General features: G+C 31.7%; 2 protein-coding genes across 4 annotated transcripts; one reads left to right on the top strand and one right to left on the bottom strand.

Annotated features, from left to right (window-relative positions):
• The first annotated feature begins 2,187 nt into the window (after window positions 1-2,187).
• Window positions 2,188-5,909, top strand: LOC111712432 (uncharacterized). Of its 3 annotated transcripts, none has more exons than XM_023487031.1 (5): window positions 2,188-2,292; window positions 3,366-3,580; window positions 3,639-3,725; window positions 4,157-4,237; window positions 5,279-5,909. In XM_023487031.1, the coding sequence occupies exons 1-5, from the start codon at window positions 2,216-2,218 to the stop codon at window positions 5,845-5,847; spliced, it is 1,029 nt and encodes a 342-aa protein (XP_023342799.1). In that variant the 5' UTR covers window positions 2,188-2,215; the 3' UTR covers window positions 5,848-5,909. The 3 variants fall into 3 exon arrangements, with proteins under 3 accessions (XP_023342799.1, XP_023342802.1, XP_023342801.1); XM_023487034.1 differs by having other exon boundaries at window positions 3,366-3,584; XM_023487033.1 differs by lacking the exon at window positions 2,188-2,292 and adding an exon at window positions 3,239-3,257.
• A 653-nt stretch (window positions 5,910-6,562) lies between these two features.
• Window positions 6,563-22,053, bottom strand: LOC111712431 (putative sodium-dependent excitatory amino acid transporter glt-4). Its single transcript, XM_023487030.1, has 19 exons — window positions 21,975-22,053; window positions 21,474-21,525; window positions 20,397-20,448; window positions 19,241-19,302; window positions 18,182-18,277; window positions 17,643-17,704; window positions 16,685-16,790; window positions 16,142-16,281; window positions 14,623-14,665; window positions 13,872-13,972; window positions 13,183-13,241; window positions 12,078-12,141; window positions 11,295-11,377; window positions 10,299-10,419; window positions 9,477-9,563; window positions 9,186-9,282; window positions 7,126-7,201; window positions 6,847-6,969; window positions 6,563-6,720 (listed from the first exon to the last, which is right to left on the bottom strand). The coding sequence occupies exons 1-19, from the start codon at window positions 22,036-22,038 to the stop codon at window positions 6,661-6,663; spliced, it is 1,548 nt and encodes a 515-aa protein (XP_023342798.1). The 5' UTR covers window positions 22,039-22,053; the 3' UTR covers window positions 6,563-6,660.

Raw genomic sequence — 22,053 nt, 5'->3', positions numbered from 1 at the left:
TGTAGACGCAACAGATAGTAGTAAAATTAACAGCGATCAAAAACGCTTTTTAATCGCATTAAGCCTATACCGCCTTTAATTTTTGCGAACACTCCCTTTAATAGCAAAATATTTATCAATTAATGCTGTTTAACTAAATAATTAATGAACGGCCGGCACTGTTTTTTTCTACCAACATTGTAAAATGTTCCAAACTTTATACAAATAATTTTTTTCCTTTTTAATAACTATATTCAGGAAAGCTAGTTAGGTACATTTATAATCATGATGCGAGCAATAAGGAAGGTGGACATACAGCTTGCCCTCATATGTAATCCTGCACAATCAGAAGAAGCAGATTTTCGATAAAGTTTATATGTTCTTTAAAATTATACCATTTTTGTCTAATCTGTTAAGTATGTTAAATTGTTTAGTTTTGTAGATCTATGTTTAGTAAGAAAATGTTAAGTGTTCAGATCATATTGTAAGAAATGTAAAACCATGTAAAGCCAAAAATTACTTTATATTTTTGTATTCCTAGAAAATGTTTAATTAATTATCAAATTAAATAAATATGTTGAAAACTTTTTCCTTCAAAAAACTTGATGTTTAAAAGAGTAGAACAATGAAGAATCAATTGTTTGTAATGATTTTGGAAACAACACATTTTTATAAAATGAAAACGTGCCAGATAAAAGAAATTTTGCAGTGGATTTTATAATAAATTGTTTCTATGTACATATATTTTAATCACCATGTACATATATTTTAAGTATTATGTACATATATTTTAAGTATTGTGTACATATTATAAGTACCATGTACATATATTTTAAGCACCGTGTACATATATTTTAAGTACCATGTACATACACTTTAAGTACCATGTACATATATTTTAAGTACCATGAACATATATTTTAAGCACCATGTACAAATATTTTAAGTACCATGTACATATATTTTAAGTACCATGTACATATATTTTTTTAAGCACCATGTGCATATATTTTAAGTACTATGTAAATATATTTTAAGCACCTTGTACATATATTTTAAGCACCATGCACATATATTTTAAGCACCTTGTACATATATTTTAAGTACCATGTACATATATTTTAAGCACCTTGTACATATATTTTAGGCACCATGTACATATATTTTAAGTACCATGTACATATATTTTAAGCACCTTGTACATATATTTTAAGCACCATGTACATATATTTTAAGTACCATGTACATACTTTAAGCACCATGTACATATACTTTAAGCTCAATGTATGTGTACTTTAAGCACCATGTACATATACTTTAAGCACCATGTACATATACTTTAAGCACCATGAACATATATACTTTAAGCACCATGTATGTACATATACTTTAAGCACCATGTACATATACTTTAAGCACCATGAACATATATACTGTAAGTACCATGTACATATACTTTAAGCACCATGTACATATACTTTAAGCACCATGAACATATATACTGTAAGTACCATGTACATATACTTTAAGCACCATGTGCATATACTTTAAGCTTCATCATGTACATATACTTTAAGCACCATGTACATATACTTTAAGCACCATGTACTTACACTTTAAGTACAATGTACATAAAGCACTGTACATGAACGTTTACAAGACGACTAAAAGTACACAGTTTAAATAATGCAGAAATTTAAAATACTGTTTTTAAACTGCTCTAAAGGAATATTTTACAAGGATATATCTGTTCACTGTTTTGAAAATAAAAATGTCTCGTTTTATGCCGGAAATGCATATTCAATATCAGTTGATCATCTTTGAATTGGTATGTTTAGTAGGGCATAAAGTAGGTGAATGTACAGGGTTACCCATTATGGATAAGAGTGTAATGAAGACCTCAAACTATTTTAAATATAGTCATTTAACAGCTTATATATTGATTTAACAGTTGCAGGGAACCATAAATATACGGAAGCAGGAATGAAAATGTTCTAACAGTCGTCTTTGAAGTTTAATACCTTGTGGGTAACCCTTTAAAATAAAATATATAAAAAAAGACTGTAGCAACGTGTTTGAAACGTTATTTCTTTACAATGATGTATACAATAAGAATTTGATTTACAAATTTTACTTTTAGTCTTAAATCACGGAATATATTATTTCCATGTGTAAAAAAAGAAAGCAGTTTTTCCCTGTTTTCCCACCTCCTGGCAACCCCCACCCCCTCCCCAACATGTTCACTGCTGGCAGCGGCTTGCACGCTTCTACACGTCAGAAAAGGGCCGGTCGTTCACTCCATGTGAGACTAAGGTGACCCATACATCTACATACATCATTTAATACATCTACCTAACTCATTTTAATACATCTAAAATACCTCATATAATACATCTACCTACCTCATATAATACATCTACCTAACNTAATAAATAAACCTAAATTATTTCGTACAGGGTTAGACACAAAGGATGAGATTGTAAAAACTCTTTAATTTGACAATTCCCAGGTTAAATTAAGTCTTATGCCTATATAATATTTTTATAGCTTATTTAATGATTAATAAGAAGATGACCGAGTTCACGGTTTTAGAGAATAATAAATATAAGTGAACGGACAGTATAAATGCTGTACAGTCTTCTCTGAGGTCTCATCTTTTGTGGGTAACCCAGTATATAATTTTTTAACACTTATTTAGATTTTGATTATGTTCTCATATTTTGAATAGTTTCTTGTATACAGTTATAAAACTCTGGATTAGGAAGACGACTTTAAGACGCAAGTTATGATTTTAAATAGTCAAAAGAGCATAAGACACAGCAATTGTGCAATGTAAAAAGACCCATTTCACTAAATAAGTGATTTTATACATTATACAAGTAAAACAGTTTGCTTAATAACAGCATCACTTACATTTCAGTATTGATTTAATGCCGTCTTTCTATTGCACAGTTTTCACTCTACAGGGTGTCCCAAAAAACATGGGAATTTAGTGACGAATTCGATATCGTCTTTGTTATGAATTAGCATTGTAATACCTTATTTCAAAAGCCTTAACATTATTATGTCTGCTAGAGTTTATTTAATGAAAACGGTAAATGGCTGTAAAGTTGTGTCTATAATGTCTCCGCAAGATGAACAGTGAAGACGGACAAATTTACTCTGATTGTAAACTGTAATTTTCTTGTTTTACTAAGTACAACCGTATGCAGTCAAAACATAAACAAAAATGTGAACATAGCAGACGAAACTCTTACAGATTGCAGCTTTCTCTGAAGGTATCACTTTACTAAATCAAAGAATTATATAAAAAGACAATATCGAATTCGTCACTGGATTCCCATGTTTATTAGGACACCCTGTAGTAACTGTATTTTTTTCTTCAGAAAATCTAAAATGTCCGGAGATATTACAACACGGAAGAAGAGAAAGTCAGCTGCTGGCCGGAAGAAGGAAGACGACATTTTACTTGAACCCAAAAATCCGCCAATCGATAAAAGGAAAAAGCCGCAATTAATAGTTGATGATCTGCCTGCTCCGAAAGAGCGCAACATGTTCAGCAAATTATGTTACGCTTTCATCATATTCGTTCTTCTTACAAGTAGGTATTCAGAAAGACGACATTCAAAATATTTCGAAAATTATTCTTACATTCTTAGGTAGCGTGTGTGGTGTTTATATGTTTCTGCTAAATTCTGATTCCAATGTTATTCCTGCAGCATTTTCGGAAGTACAAGAATCCATAGGTATATTTTAATCAAATAATTATATAATTGTAATTTTAATCGGTTTAAGGAACAATAATAAGTAGGTTTATTAAGGAACTGTAACGTCATAAACAAAAATTTTCTGATCCCTATATCTTTGCACCCTGAGGGTGTAAATCTTAGATTATTATTAGAACTTAGAAATACAGTTAAATTCCACGTAGGTAGTTTGCCAAAAATTACCAAATTTGATGATATATGTATTGTATATTGTTTACAACGATTATATTAGTGTCTCTTCAATCAAAGAGGGGCATTAACATTTTAAAACATTTATCTGTAAGAAAAATATATGTTTTTTTCAAATTTGAAGAGATCTAGCTTTTTCTTTAATTAACACCACAACTTCTTACTTTTAATCTTAATCATGTTATTTCTTGTTGTAAATATCTAATAATTCGTGTTTTTAGTTGAAAGATTGAAAGATCTGTCTTCATTAAAGCTGCCAGAGTTCGAGCTTGGAGCAGAGTATCTCATGCCATCATTTCTAGGTAAAACCTCATCTTAGACGTGTAGACAATATTTAAAATTTTTCTCCATTTTTTTGTATTTTTATTCAGTTTCCATGAACGCCTTTTATGGTCAATGAATGAATATGATATATATACTTATTTCTTTGATTTTTTTTTGTATTATGGTTAATTGTATCTTTGGGGGTGGATACGTTTTCAGAGTTAGTTTTTTTAAAATTATTAAATAACGACGACATAAAGAGTAAAAAAGTTCTACAATAAACTACAGACGTCATGTATAGGAACATGTTGAGAAAATAAAAATGAATCTTATCATCGAAAATAAGTAATCTTGTTCAATTATTAGTTTCTATTTTCTCATTATTCTGGTTTCTTATTATTCACAAAGATTTTCGCAGATTTTCTAGAATTATTATTGAAAAGACGACATTTGAAGAATTTGAAGAAATTTTCGAATAAATTTAAAGAAAATAAGAAATTCAATATAATAATGAAAACGAAATAATCTATTCTAGCATTGGTTTATTGACAAATTTCATTTGAGAAATATGTTCCTAACCATCTAATTAGATTACTGTATAATTTTTAATTTTATTTTTCGTTGTCGTTATTTAAAAAAACTAATTCTGAAAACGTATCTTCCCCCAAAGTAGGAGTTTTGAACGTCGAATTTGCGCTCAAACTTAGGATTTACAGATCTTTAAAAAGTTTAATTTGTCTCAAATGAATCCAAAAGAAGTTTTCCAGAACACTGCATACTCAGTTCATCTACCTTACATTGCCGGTCACTCCCTTTAAGCAAGATAAGAAGCAACTTAAATCCAATCAAGCCCAAGCCGTAAATAAGTTCCAACTGCAGGTTATTCCTCAGTCATATTGTCCTGAATCTTATAAATCGCGGGCTCTGTTTATAGAAAGAGTTACCTCTACTTTATCAAAATTAATTAGGATATCACAACAGATGAAAAGGACTTTTTCCTAAATGTGTTGTATCTTTAAGATTACTCAACCTTTAAAGCTCTGGTTTTCTAAAATGTTTTATGTAATATTTTGTTTTAGGTACAGCACTGTCTGTTGATAATCTTAGAGAAATGTCAACCAAAGGAATAGAGATAATTGTTGATACATTTGTAACAGCATCTGTACAGCTGTCTGATGCACTATCAACTGTTTCTAAATCTGTTAACCCAGTAGTCAGCTGTGCCAAAGATCATGTGGAAAACTGTCTAGCCACAGTTTCCAAGTTTATTAAAGACACCATAGCAGCAGTATCAACATCTGGTAACAGCATAACAGAAGAGGTCCAGGTCACACTTGATCATGATGACGATGTTCCTGCCACAGAACAGGAAGAAGATAATATTGCTGATGTCTTAAACAAGATGACAGAGGAAATAAACAAGATTCAAGATAACATTCAACCTGATGTAGTTGATGAAATACAAGAGGTGCATGTTGATGCTTTGATTGACGTTGCTGAGGAAGCCAATGTTGAAGCTTCTGAAAAATCACAATCTAATGATGTTATTGTTGAAGAAGCTCCTGCCCCTCCTACTGTTAAACCAACTGAAAGAACACTAGTCAATGATGAAATTGATGAGAATATTAGACATAACATTGTTCTATAGCAAAAGACAAGAAATGTAAGCATTTTTTTAATAAATGCGAATAAAAAATATCTTTTGTTTAATTCTTAATAAGTAGAAAAAATAAAAAGGATGTTTAACTTATTATTCATTTCTACAATTTAACAGCTAAATATTTAGAACAAAAATTGTTTAAATTTTAGCCCTCTTCAATTTAATGGATTTTTCATATGTCTGTATGAAAAGCTTGTTGAACTGAAAAAGAAGGGGATATGGAAGTAATCATATAATGGAAAGACGTGTAAAAGAATGAACTCGTTGACCGGAACAAAACCACAACACAAAAAGAAAACCGGCGGCGAGCAAATAAATACAAATTTCTCGGGAAAAAAAAAATAAAAATAAAATATTCTATTGTAAAAACAAAAATGTAACACAATAGTCAAGTTTTTGGATTACAAAGAATAAGATTTGTAAGCACGTTTCTAACTTAAGGCTGCACTCTATTGGATACTAGCTGAAATACCCGGCGCTGCCCGTAGAAAAAAATTTTGAAGAAAAAAAAATTTTAAGAGTGTCTACACAAAATTTCAGCCCAATCGGTCCAGCAGTTTGGCCGGCTTTACGCAACATATATATATACGAATGTCTTGTTTTATTATATAGATAAATGTTATGCACATTTATTATGAATAACATTTTCCTATATATATATTCATGTACCAAGTATTCATAAGTTTTTAAGCAAATATTTATATTTCATAAAATTGAAATAGGAATTACATAAAAATTGAAATTCTGACTCTACACTCGATTGTAAAGTTTTTAAATCTGTGAGACTAGTCTAGTACAGATCTACATGTGAACACATTTAGATCTACTTCTAGAAGTGTGAGCACTGAAACTTTCTCTTTTCTGAAACAAAGACAAAATATTATTTTCTAAAATTGAATAAAATTGTCTAAATGTCTTAAATTGTTTTAAAAGTCTAAAATTTATTGATTATTATTTGATATTATATTTTCTTTTAAATCAGTCTACCTCTTCCTTCTCTTGTTGTAAGTTGTGTACTAGAAGTAGTTCCTTTCCTTCCTCTACCTCTCCTTCAACCCCGTCTATCTGATCAGGTTTATATAGGTCATCAAGCTCGACACCTCCATTCACCTTCACAAATAAATAATTATGTTTAATATCCTTGAAAAGCAATTAGCAAACAAAATATTTTTGTGAATTTAATTTAAAACTTTAAATTGTTTTCAGCGGAAATATGTATAGCTTCAAATGTTAAATGTAAGATGAAAAAATTTAATTTGTGCTTACCCTAAGAATGTCGTCTTTGCAGAGATGTGCAACTATTGCAGCACCAAAACTGTCTCCCAAAACGTTTACAGCAGTCCTGATAAAAAAAGTAGCATTGGAACAAAAATTAAGGCATGGATCCATTTTATGATTATTTTCTTTTCAAGTTTTACTTTTTATCTGTTATAAATTCATTAACTTTCTACAGACCTATCCAAACATATCTACCAGTCTACATAACTATCCAAACATATCTACCAGTCTACAGAACTATCCAAACATATCTACCAGTCTACAGACCAATCCAAACATATCTACCAGTCTACAGAACTATCCGAACATATCTACCAGTCTACAGAACTACCTGAACCTATTGTTGAATATGAATAAATTGCAATAGGGAAATATATTTCATATACTAGTCTACATGCCTACCTTAACATTTATGCTAGTCTACAGACCTACCCGAACATATCTACCAGTCTACAGATCTATTTGAACCTATCTACCAGTCTACAGACCTACCTGAATATATCTACCAGTCTACAGACTTACCAGAACATATCTACCAGTCTACAGACCTACCCGAACATATCTACCCGTCTACAGACCTATCTGAACCTATTAACCAGTCTACAAATCTAACTGAACCTATTTACCAGTCTACAAACTTATCTGAACCTATTAACCAGTCTACAAACCTAACTGAACCTATTTACCAGTCTACAAACCTATATGAACCTATTAACAAGTCTACAAACCTAACTGAACCTTTTTACACATCTACAAACCTAACTGAACCTATTTACCAGTCTACAAACCTGCCTGTACCTATCTACCAGTCTACAGAACTACCTGAACCTATCTACCAGTCTACAGAACTACCTGAACCTATCTACCAACCAGTCTACAGACCTACCTGAACCTATCTACCAACCAGTCTACAGACCTACCTGAACCTATCTACCAACCAGTCTACAGACCTACCTGAACCTATCTACCAGTCTACAGACCTATCTGTACCTATTTACCAGTCTGCAGACCTATCAGAACCTATTTACCAGTCTGCAGACCTATCTGAACCTATTTACCAGTCTGCAGACCTATCTGAACCTATTTACCAGTCTAAAGACTTATTTGAACCTATTTACCAGTCTACAGAACTTCCTGAACCTATCTACTAGTCTACATGCCTACCTTAACATTTATGCTAGTCTACAGACCTACCCAAACATATCTACCAGTCTACAGATCTACTTGAACCTATCTACCAGTCTACATACCTACCTAAATCTATCTACCAGTCTACAGACCTACCTGAACGTATCTACCAACCAGTCTACAGACCTGCCTGAACCTATCTACCAGTCTACAGACCTACCGGAACCTATCTACCAACCAGTCCATAGACCTACCTGAACCTATCTACCAACCAGTCAACAGACCTACCTGAACCTATCTACCAACCAGTCAACAGACCTACCTGAACCTATCTACCAGTCTACAGACCTACCTGAACCTATCTACCAGTCTGCAGACCTACCTGAACCTATCTACCAACCAGTCAACAGACCTACCGGAACCTATCTACCAACCAGTCAACAGACCTACCTGAACCTATCTACCAGTCTACAGACCTACCTGAACCTATCTACCAGTCTACAGACCTACCTGAACCTATCTACCAGTCTGCAGACCTACCTGAACCTACCAGCCAGTCCACAGACCTACCTGAACCTATCTACCAGTCTACAGACCTACCTGAACCTATCTATCAGTCTACAGACCTACCTGAACCTATCTACCAGTCCACAGACCTACCTGAACCTATCTACCAGTCTACAGACCTACCTGAACCTATCTACCAACCAGTCAACAGACCTACCTGAACCTATCTACCAGTCTACAGACCTACCTGTATTTATCTACCAGTCTACAGACCTACCTGAACCTATCCACTAACCAGTCTACAGACCTACCTGAACCTATCTACCAACCAGTCAACAGACCTACCTGAACCTATCTACCAACCAGTTAACAAACCTACCGGAACCTATCTACCAACCAGTCAACAGACCTACCTGAACCTATCTACCAACCAATCAACAGACATGATTATAGAAACGGATTCACTAGGAAGACCTACGGTCTCCAGCACCATTACAAGTGTTACCAAACCTACAATATAAAAACAATTATGTTGTAAAGTATGTATGACGCAGTTTTTAGATAATTAAACACTATTAATGAGGACGCACAGAGAGGGCACAAAGTTAGGACGCACTATTGAGAGCGCGCTATTTTGAAGGAACAATTTTGAGGGCCTCACAAAGAGTAAAATAAATACATGGCAATTTTATATAAATAGGAACCTGCATGAGGAATACCCGCAGCTCCAATACTTGCTGCAGTTGATGTTATTGAGATTATGATGATCTGCCCTAGGCTGGGATTCATACCTGCAAAATAACACATTTGAACCTACAAACAATAATATTAATAATATGTTGGTTAAAGTTTTGATTTTTTGTACAGTTTTGTATTTACAAAGTGCAAAGTTTTAAGCATATTGATTAGGTATTTTCAGCATGCTGACTGCTGACTTTAGTTTTCATAATTACTTAGCTTTTGCTTTTCATAATCTTATTCTCAAAAAAAAATATTTAATTTCAAGGTTTCAGGACTTTTCCAAAAATGAAAACTATCCCAATTATTTTTTGCTAATGCAAATTTCTATCAATTTTCCTAAAGCCTGTTTTTTGTATTTGTACAGATTTGTTTGTCTTGAAGGGAATTTCAATCACTGAAAACTTCGGTTTATTTGAAGTACTGTCCCAGCCTTTAAACCATTAATTTTACGACATAAAATCCGTTTAAACTTTTGCCTTGGCATAAACATGGAAATATCCATGTTTTTCTATTAATAACTGGATCAATTTCACTCACGGGGAAAAAGTACCTGTCAGCTGTTCTAAAATGTACTTGTCAGCTGTTCTAAAATGTACTTGTCAGCTGTTCTAAAAATGTACCAGTCAGCTGTTCTAAAAATGTACCTGTCAGCTGTTCTAAAGTGTACTTGTCCGCTGTTCTGAAAATGTACCTGTCAGCTTTTCTAAAAATGTACCTGTCAGATGTTCTAAAATTGTACTTGTCAGCTGTTCTAAAGGTATCTGTCAGATGTTCTGAAAGTTTACCTGTCAGCTGTGCGATAAAGATGGCGGCCACCGCCTCGTATAGCGCAGTACCGTCCATGTTTATTGTTGCTCCAATTGGAAGAACAAACCGAGATATGAGGGGATCAATCTTGTTTCCATTCTATTTAAAAAATAATTATTTTTAAAAAAATTGTGTCGAAACTTTCGATTTCAAATCATTTCTAAGTCCGTTCAGAAAACACCAATTGGCATCTTTTGTATTTTGAGTAGATTAAACTCGAAATATTCCAACCTCAAGCAGATTAAATTAATCAAAAAGTCTGCTTTTGCCAAAATCGGATAAAACCTTTATTGCTTTCAGTGAAAAATGTTATTATATCGAGATTTAAGTTGACAACCAAAATGATCGATTCATTCGCAATTCTTCGGATCTGGAACTAGTAATTCGAATAAATGCAAATAAATAAAACGTGACAGTCCAATATGTAGATAATAGAGTAGCAGAGCTTGATGCTGAGTACAATATGTAGATAATAGTACTATGTAATATTTATGTACCTCCAGGTTACTTAGTGACAGTACAATATGTAGATAATAGTTACTATGTAATGTTTATGTACCTCTAGGTTACTTGTTGTAACAGGAAGAGTAGCGAGCTTGATGCTGAGTACAATATGTTGGTAATAGTACTATGTAATGTTTATGCATCCAGGTTACTTGTTGAAACAGTACAATATGTAGATAATAGTACTATGTAATGTTTATGTACCTCCAGGTTACTTGTAACAGGAAGAGTAGCATAGCTTGATGCTGAGTACAATCAGTAGATAATAGATATGTAATGTTTATGTACCTCCAGGTTACTTGCTGTAACAGGAAGAGTAGTTGAGCTTGATGCTGATGACAATATATAGATAATAGTATTGTATGTAATGTTTATGTACCTCCAGGTTACTTGTTGTAACAGGAAGAGTAGCAGAGCTTGATGCTGATGACAATATATAGATAATAGTACTGTATGTAATGTTTATGTACCTCCAGGTTACTTGTTGTAACAGGAAGAGTAGCAGAGCTTGATGCTGTACCAAATGCAGTAGCTAAAGCAGGACCCATCTTTCCTAACATATGATAAAATATAATATTATTTTGTGTCTTTGTACAGCTGGTGGGACCTATAAACATGTGGATTAGGAAGTTGACAGTCTTATACAGGGTTACCCACAAAGGATGAGACTTCAGAGACTACTGTACAGAGTTTATACAGTCTATTTTCTTGTATATATGATTCACTGCAACTGTAAACCTTTTTCTCTGCTTGCCGAATCATATAGTAAGCCATTAAAAGGTTATATTTAGGGCAGAAGACATATTTGAACCTTGGGATCGTCATATTTTAGGAATTTTAAGTCGTCTTTACAGTCTCATCCTTATTGTGTAGCCCTGCATCAATTTTAAGTAATTTTAAACAAACAGTTTTACCATGGTAGGCTGAAATTCAACATATTAAGTGAAAGGGGGTTTGTGTACAATTTCTAGTTACATATTATTGCTCTCTTAAAAATCATAGCAATTGAATAAACAGTCGTCTGTAAAAGACATGAAAAGCATACAGTGATAACCAGAAAACAACAGAATAGTAAGACGACATTATATAAATAATTTAAATTATTTGATGTTGTTGCAAAGCAAATAGTTTTACTAATTTAGTGGAATGGGTCTGTTTACACTAAAAAATTGCTATGTATAAATTAAATTAATAACTTGTTTCTAAAAGTCGTCTTCCTGTTCCAGAGTTATCTGGTAATCACTGTAGAATACCTATGAAGGAGAAGGGAAGAGATCGTGTGATTAATGTATATATTAAAGGCAAAATAACTCCACCCTAAAAAATAAAAGTTAAATCTTTTTGGAAAATTATTTTTAAAGAAAATATATTTTTTGGTTAGTTTTTTTGTGTGACATAGTTTTTAGTTTAAACTTTGCGCCAAAAAAATGGCATTCATTAAAGAAAACTAGTCGTCAAACTTTTGTATTTTGAATTAGAAAAAGTACCAAGAATTGTCTGTACTCTGTGATATTTGCAAAATCGTCCAATATTTTGCAGAAACACGACCGTTTAATTAACAATGATGAAATTATTGTCGTTTTTTTTTGTCGGGAGAGTGTTTAATTCTTACGTTTTACTGCATTCTTTCTGTAAAATAAAACCGTACAAGTCACTTTTCTAGACATCTGTTTGAGAGAAGGTTTAAAAAATGTCGTGTGAAGTGACGCTTTATAAATTAATTTAAGAAATTTTCAATATATCCCAAAAAAGTTGTAATATAATAATTGTACAATGCAAAAATTGTAACTAAAAGTATTGTAACCTCCAAGGAGATGCATAGTATTGTAACTAAAAGTATTGTAACCTGCAATTGGAGATGCCTAGAATTGTAACTAAAAGTATTGTAACCTGCAAGGAAATGCCTAGAATTGTAACTAAAAGTATTGAAACCTGAAAGGAGATGCCTAGAATTGTAACTAAAAGTATTGTAACCTGCAATTGGAGATGCCAAGAATTGTAACTAAAAGTATTGTAACCTGCAATTGGAGATGCCTAGAATTGTAACTAAAAGTATTGTAACCTGCAAGGAGATGCCTAGAATTGTAACTAAAAGTATTGTAACCTGCAAGGAGATGCCTAGAATTGTAACTAAAAGTATTGTAACCTGCAAGGGGATGCCTAGTATTGTAACTAAAAGTATTGTGACCTGCAAGGAGATGCCTAGTATTGTAACTAAAAGTATTGTGACCTGCAAGGAGATGCCTAGAATTGTAAACTAAAAGTATTGTAACCTGCAAGGAGATGCCTAGTATTGTAACTAAAAGTATTGTAACCTGCAAGGAGAGTCATAGAATTGTAAACTAAAAGTATTGTAACCTGCAAGGAGATTCCTAGAATTACAACTAAGAGATACCAGCCGAGTTTCACCAACTCGTCTGAAAATATGAAAAATAAACTTCTGGAAGAATTTTTTGTATTGGTCCCCATGATTACATTTCAAACTATATATACATAGTTTAAATATGTTTATTCTATGTAATGCTATTTGGTGCAACATCTTTGAGAAGGTTTTATATAATGATGTAGAGCAGTAAGAACCAGAAAACTAAGGAATATTTGTCGTCTTTTCCATCTTTTTTCTTTTAATTATGAATTATCGCTGAGGATTTGGTTTTTGCAACTTATATCTCTTTTTTATAAAAAGGATCATGTGGATTGTTTAAATTACAAAGTCCTAAACGGTTTTTATGAATTTAAAAAAATGAAGTGAATTCTCTCTGAACGGTTTTTAATCAGTATTAACATGTGTTCCATCAGTCTCATTAATATACAGGGTGTCCCACGAAACATGACAGTTAAAAATATACTGGAAGGTCGTCTTTGACCTTGAAAAAAAATGTTCGGCATTCACTTTTCAAGGTATAAAAGTAAAGATCTTTAAATAATAATCATAATTTTTTATCATTTTTTCACGACTACCTTCACGTCTTTTCTCATGTCATATTTTGTGGGACACCCTGTAGTTTAACAATTGTCCACAATAACTAATTGTTTTCAGTAATTACCTAAAATACTGTTCATATGAAGGATTTCTCCTGCTATAAGGAAGCAAACTCCTATAGGAGCCAGATATATAATCCATCCAGTCAGTTTCATCATCACGTGACTAGATATATATTTTATATAGATAATCCATCCAGTCAGTTTCATCATCACGTGACTAGATATATATTTTATATAGATAATCCATCCTGTCAGTTTCATCATCACGTGACTAGATATATATTTTATATAGATAATCCATCCTGTCAGTTTCATCATCACGTGACTAGATATATATATTATATAGATAATCCATCCAGTCAGTTTCATCATCACGTGACTAGATATATATATATCATATAGATAATCCATCCTGTAAGTTTCATCATCACGTGACTAGATATATATTTTATATAGATAATCTATCCAGTCAGTTTCATCATAACGTGACTAGATATATATATTATATAGATAATCCATCCAGTCAGTTTCATCATCACGTGACTAGATATATACAGGGTGTCCCAATAAACATGGGAATTCAGTGAATTCAGTCCTATATTATCACGTGACTAGATATTTTGACATGAATATACTATAAAGGAGTAAATTAAACTTGCTATGTCATTAAATTTATACAATTTTGCGTAAGCTACTTTGTGAGATCCCAGCCCAAAAAGTCGATTAAAAACAAAATTAGCAATTGATTTTGTTTTTAAAAATGTACATAACTAATGTTAAGTTGTACATAACAATGCTATATGTCTAATGTACCTGACAGAAGTGCAGAATTTGAGAAACGGTTTTCCATCTTCACCTTAAACAGTACACTTACAGAACAGTACAGTGGGATTACAGAACAGTGCAATGGGATTACAGAAAAGTACAGAGGGATTACAGAACAGTACAGTGAGATTACAGAATAGTACAGTGGGATTAAAGATCAGTACAGTGGGATTAAAGGACAGTACAGTGGGATTAAAGAACAGTACAGTGGGATTAAAGAACAGTACAGTGGGATTAAAGAACAGTACAGTGGGATTACAGAACAGTACAGTGGGATTAGGAAGACGACTGATAAACTCAAGTTATTATTTCAAATATTCAAATATTCAAGTGCAATAAGAAAGTTTAAAAAAAAACGCTGCAATTTCAGGATTTTAAGTAAAAAACAGCATTTTTTAATTGTTGGAGGATTGGCTCTGTGCTCAATAATATACCAAATTTTTATATTATCCATGGCTTGTTCTTGCGTTAAAAAATAGAATTCCAAAAGCTTTAAAATGAACGACATGTGCGCAAAGGGCCAAAAATTTGGTTCTTCTAGTGTCTTTTCATGTATTTCTTAGTGTCTGTTAGTCCCTGGCTTAGTCATATTAACTATGTATATAAAGTCCTCAATTACATTCTACAGCAATTTTTTGTAATGCATCCACTAGTCATATATAGTCATATATAGTCATATATAGTCATATATAGTCAAATATAGTCATAAATAGTCATGTATAGTCATATATAGTCATGTATAGTCATATATAGTCATATATAGTCATACATAGTCCCTTAATCGTAGGTCTGTTCAGTCCTAATTTTTAAGTAGTTTCTGGCAGTATTTCGTCTGTCCATACGCCATAATAATCTAAGTCCCTCCGTCCTTGTTTGCCAGTAAGTGGCTTACCCTGTTTTCCTCTTATAGTCTGCATTCTTGTTATTCTTCTTACGTTGTCAGGTTTTGTTACAAATATGTTTTTTAGAGAAGATAAATTAAGAATATTTGCCATTCTTTCTGTCGACAACGAGATAATAGTACGTTTTTTTTCTTTATTGACAAAATTTGATCTTGCTGGAGTCAATAGAGGGGGGGGGGGCGAAATTTGCTGAGGACGGAGGCGAAACTCGGTTCGCCCCCCCCCCTCTAGTTGCCCAAATGCATTCAGAGGAAGTTTGACATCGAAGTAGATGTAGGAAATAGTAGGAACTGTCGACATAGTTTGACAGTTTCTATGGCGGAGAGATATGTTTCTTGGGAAAACACAACAAGTATGCAGTGTACCACAGTAGACTGACCCATTTCATAAATTGATTTTTAAGCTGTTTATAAAACTATTTGATTACAGTTACGACAACCTCAAATAAACTCGCATGTTGTTCCATGTCGTCTTTCTCTGCAGTTTAAAAGTACTGTAGAGAAAAAGATGTTCTAGTGAGATGTCTAAAACGAAAACTGTTTTCGTTTTCAGAAATTGGAAATAAGAATTCTCTTTTTTTGTTTGTAAATTTAGATAAATTTTACCTGAAAGAGATATAGCGATCCCTGTAGCACAACTGAATATAACCAGTCCAAGGATATTCGTGGAACGGTTCCAGGAAGACGACATTTCCCAGGTCAGTTTTTCTTCAGGGTCAAGAGTACTTCCCGTGTCTGATTCATTTCTAGAACAAGAAAATAATTTCTAGAGCAAAAAAATTTTTTTTTAAAACAAGAAAAGTAATCTCTAGAGCAAGAAAATAATTTCTAGAGCAAAAAATAATTTCTAGAACAAGAAAAATAATTTCTAGAACAAGAAATTAATTTCTAGAACAAGAAAAATAATCTATAGAGCAAGAAAATAATTTCTAGAACAAGAAAAATAATTTCTAGAGCAAGAAAAGTAATCTCTAAAGCAAGAAAATAATTTCTAAAGCAAGAAAATAATTTCTAGAACAAGAAAATTAATTTCTAGAGCAAGAAAAAAAATGTAATAAAACAAGACAAATTTAGAATTATACAGAAATACATAAGAAAATTGCTGAGATTTGTACGATATAGTTATCTGTTGTTGGAACTTTCTGCTACCTTTGTATATTCCCTGGATATAGTATCTCTGTCCTGTACTGATGGGTAGTGGCCTGCACTAGGTTGGGAGGAAAGCAGTTCATCACTAGATCCAGCAGAGTATCCACTACAATAAATATAGGTATATTTACTAGATCCAGCAGAGTATCCACTACAATATAAATAGATATATTTACTAGATCCAACAGAGTATCCACTACAATATAAATAGATGTATTTACTAGATCCAGCAGAGTATCCACTACAATAAATATAGATATATTTACTAGATCCAGCAGAGTATCCACTACAATAAATATAGATATATTTACTAGATCCAGCAGAATATCCACTACAATAAATATAAATATATTTACTAGATCCAGCAGAATATCCTCTACAATAAATATAGATACATTTTATAGATCCAGCAGAGTATCCACTACAATATAAATAGATATATATACTAGATCCAGGAGAGTATCCACTACAATAAATATAGATACATTTAATAGATCCAGCAGAGTATCCACTACAAATTATTGGGTCAAATCATCAAACGTAGATTCTGTAGATACATTTTAACATTTCTCCAATTATGAGGAATTATGTATTAAAAGGAAGCACATACATAATTTCTTTTAAAAACAGGTTATTTTGGGGAGATAGACTTCTATTCTAAGAAGCCGAGGAGTATGCCCATAGTCCACAAAGTAATGTAAATATTGTAAGATATTGCTGTTGTTCTAGTTTAAAATTATTTAATTTTGAAAATTTCCTCTTCTTGAAATTACGTTTTCATTCCCTTCAAATATTTTCAGCTTGTTTTCTTTTTTTCTGCCTGTAATGATAAGAATTTATGTGCTGTTGTGAGCAAGCTAAACAGCAATAAACTTTATCTTATTTTATAGATAATTGATTAAATGATTAGATGAGTTATTAATTGATTGATTAATTAATTGATTTATTGATTAATAACCTGTAGTAGAATTTCGTCCAGTCGCCGATTTTACTTGTTCCTCATTACCGCCGATTCCAGGCCTGCAGTAGACAATAAACATTTTGTATTTTTAAGTTAGTGGTAACTATACCAGGCCTGCAGTAGACAATTAACATTTTGTATTTTTAAGTTAATGGTAACTGTACCGGGTCTGCAGTAGACAATAAACATTTTGTATTTTCAAGTTAATGGTAACTATACCAGGTCTGCAGTAGACAATAAACATTTTGTATTTTTTAAGTTAGTGGTAACTATACTAGGTCCGCAGTAGACAATAATCATTTTGTATTTTTAAGTTAGAGGTAACTATACCAGGCCTGCAGTAGACAATAATCATTTTGTATTTTTAAGTTAGTGGTAACTATAAGAGGTCTGCAGTAGACAATAATCATTTTGTATTTTTAAGTTAGTGGTAACTATTTTTTCCTGTTTTTTTTCATGCTTAATCATAAAATTAAAACAAAATCTTTTTAAAAAAAATCTGTATTTGAAATTTTGATCTAAAACCAAAAACATACCTTATTGTAATTGTCAGTACAACTCCCAGTGATACAGCTATAAATGTAGTTGTAAGATAGTACAGTACTGCTCTACTACCAATCTTTCCAGAGACCCTGTACAGTGTTCAGTGTACAGCTATTTGATTGGCACATTTGCTGTTTTCAGACTTAGGCTTTAATCATAAGTCATTTAGTAAATTAAACATTGATGTTTAAATAGGCGTAAACTTGTTAAAAAGAGTAAAGGAAAGAAGTTATCATTAAAGTAGTCTTTATCAATAATATTTTTAAAAACAAAAAACATTAACGTCGTCATTATCAATAACATTATAAAACAAAAACATTAAAGTCGTCTTTATCAATAACATTTGTAAAACAAAAAACATTAACGTCGTCTTTATCAATAACATTTATAAAAACAAAAACATTAAAGTTGTCTTTATCAATAACATTTGTAAAACAAAAAACATTAACGTCGTCTTTATCAATAACATTTATAAAAATAAAAAACATTAAAGTCGTCTTTATCAATAACATTTGTAAAACAAAAAACATTAAAGTCGTCTTTATCAATAACATTTATAAAACAAAAACATTAACGTCGTCTTTATCAATAACATTTATAAAAACAAAAACATTAACGTTGTCTTTATCAATAACATTTATAAAAACAAAAAACATTAACGTCGTCTTTATCAATAACATTTTCTTTAGGTATGATAGAATTTACGAAATTCTGGCTCAGCTATAAATTTATAAGTATTATTTTGCTTAGTCAAACTCACAACTTGTGGAGTGTTGACGGGGTTGAACAATTTGTACATAAACAATAAAGATATCTCAGGTAAATGATTATTCTTTTAAGGAATCAAAGTTTACAGTAAGAGTGAATAGAAAAATGTAAGATATTTTCAAACCTAAGCATACGACAGATCATATTTTGAAAAACTCTAAAATGCAAATGAAGAAATTCATCTGTTTCGGAAGACGACCATAGATGATAACATTTTGAAAAGGTCTATAAATACAAATGTAACATTTTATTTTGAAAGACGACCTTAGATGATCCTTGCCTACCTGAGATCCAGTTGACCGATAGCTGAGATGAGACTTGGAACTATCAGAGGTATGATCATGCACTGAACATAGAGCTTAAAATTTCTTATCAGATTGTAATTGGACAGAGACAAAATTCTATGAATCATTTCTCTAATTTCTTTTTTTGTGAATATTTTCAAAACTGTCATGTTTCACTGTTTTGATTCTACTAGAAAATTTTTTGAGGGGTTTTGATGATTAGTTCATATTGTAACTGACGAGGGTCAACCCGGGGCCCAAAATGTATTATTTTTGAAACTTTGTTTGGATTTACTAAAGTTTAGCCCAGAACTTCAGATACATCGAAAGAATCTACAAAATATTGTCTTGAACATTTTTCAATGGGTTTTATAATATAATACCTAAATCTGAGTGCTTTTAAAAATATATAAATTGCAAAAAATATGCGGGAACAGTTTTAAATAGCTCCATATGATTACTTGATTAAAAACTAAATATATCCAGCGGATTTGGGTGATTGGGATTAGAAAACGACATTTTATAAATCCTTTCGATTCTCTTTAGTTCTGGGTCAAACTGTATATATATATATATAGATAGTCCCAAACTGTATATATATATAGATAGTCCCAAACTGTATATATATATATAGATAGTCCCAAACTGTATATATATATATATAGTACCAAACTGTATATATATATATAGATAGTCCCAAACTGTATATATATATAGATAGTCCCAAACTGTATATATATAGATAGTCCCAAACTGTATATATATAGATAGTCCCAAACTGTATATATATAGATAGTCCCAAAATTCTGTGTAATAGAAAGACAAATTTCAAGAAATCTTTTGTTTTTATAAAGTAAATAGTTTTACCAGAAGTTTAAAAATCAACTTTTCACGTAAAATGGGTAAACTGAACATTTTCTGTGTTTCATGTTTATTGAACTATATTTAAAATCAAAACTTGAGGCTAGCTGTCGTCTCTCTATTCCACAATTTTATGGGTTTTACTATAATACAGTCTCATTCTTATGATTGGGATCAAATTCGAAATTGAAGTGAACTGCTATTTTAAATACTATCTTTTTTTTTGTTGGATATTTAACGTTAATTATGATGATAAAATAAAATATAAAAAACTTCTGCAAAATTAAAAATATACCTTAAGCATGTTAAGGAACAGTTTCCCAGGATATGTAACATAATACGCTTCCCTTGAATATATTAAATTAAGGTTCATTTTATCTTTAATAAAAATTCTTGATGTTTTTAAAAAATCTTTAGACTATAGAGAGGTTGCGAGGTTACAAAGTCGTGCAAACAATTAAGCATAAAATGAAATTTTTCTTACGTTCAGTGTTATAGAATTACTTGGAAATAGTTTTTTTTAAGATTCAACAAAGATGGGACAGAACCTTCAAACCTTGTTTTAAATGGGGTTCTCTGCATCAATTATTATTAATCAGATTAATATTGCTGGCCTATCCTTGCAATTTTCACGATTAATTATTTTGTTGAAAATTTAAGAAATATTAAATAAAATAAATGTGAAATGGAATAATAATCCAAATTGTAAACATCACACTGTACAGTTTACAGTTTACAGTGTATGATAAATTTACAGTGTACCCTATACTTTACACCTTGTACGAACTGTTTAGGCAATGTACAGTTTACGCATTGTGTATTGAACAGTTTACGCATTGTGTATGGTAAGTTTACGCATTGTACAGTTTACGCATTGTGTATTGTACAGTTTACGCATTATACAGTTTAGGCAATGTACAGTTTACGCATTGTGTATTGAACAGTTTACGCATTGTGTATGGTAAGTTTACGCATTGTACAGTTTACGCATTGTGTATTGTACAGTTTACGCATTATACAGTTTACGCATTCTACAGTTTACGAATTATACAGCATTGTACAGTTTAAGCATTGTACAGTTTACAAATGATACAGTTTACGCATTGTAAAGTTTACACATTGTACAGTTTACGCATTGTACGGTTTAAGAATTGTACAGTTTTCACATTGTAATGTTTACGATTTGCACAGTTTACGAATTGTACGGTTTACGAATTGTACAGTTTACACATTGTAAAGTTTACAAATTGCACAGTTACGCATTGTACAGTTTACGCATTCTACACTGTAGAGTTTACACATTGTAAAGTTTACGTATTGTACAGTTTACAAATTGTACACTGTAGAGTTGACACATTGTTTACATATTTACCTGGGGGTCCAAGGCGAGCTGTAGGATTTCAAGGCTACTCCCAGGCCTAGACCTAAACACAGAAAAAAAAGTATTGAAAAATAATTCTCTTTAAAAACTTGCTTATATTTCCTTTTTCTGTTTTAGATTATTTTTCCATAAAGACAATAATGAATTTTAATTATCCATAAAATATACATACGGACTTACCTAAAAAGGATGAGAATTTTAATGCCAACCTAAAACTCTGGGACCTAAATTTCTTATTCTGTCTTACTTAAAACTGTTAACAATTAACTAAATGATTCATCAAATAAAAGAAGCACATTAAGAGTTTTAGTTACATGAAACCATGAATGTAAAAAATGTCTGAGTAAACCATATAATTCATACTTAAAGGTTATCGATTTAAATCCGGCATTGCCATCTTAGCATGAAGGTTACTTGGAATTACGCTTCCTGTCTTCTTAAAAATAATTTTTAAGTGGTATAATAGAACTTCGGAGAAGGGGCCAAGTATACCTGTTAAAACCCCAACTAGAGTTGAACCTGTGAGAATATGTTCCTTCACTTGACCAAGTTTCATCTTTATTACTTAATA

Source organism: Eurytemora carolleeae, unplaced genomic scaffold (genome assembly GCF_000591075.1).
Source record: "Eurytemora carolleeae unplaced genomic scaffold, Eaff_2.0 scaffold1276, whole genome shotgun sequence".
In the NCBI taxonomy this organism is placed as follows: domain Eukaryota; kingdom Metazoa; phylum Arthropoda; class Copepoda; order Calanoida; family Temoridae; genus Eurytemora; species Eurytemora carolleeae.
Note: the sequence above shows the minus strand (reverse complement) of the source record. Positions and strands in the feature narration are given on the sequence as shown.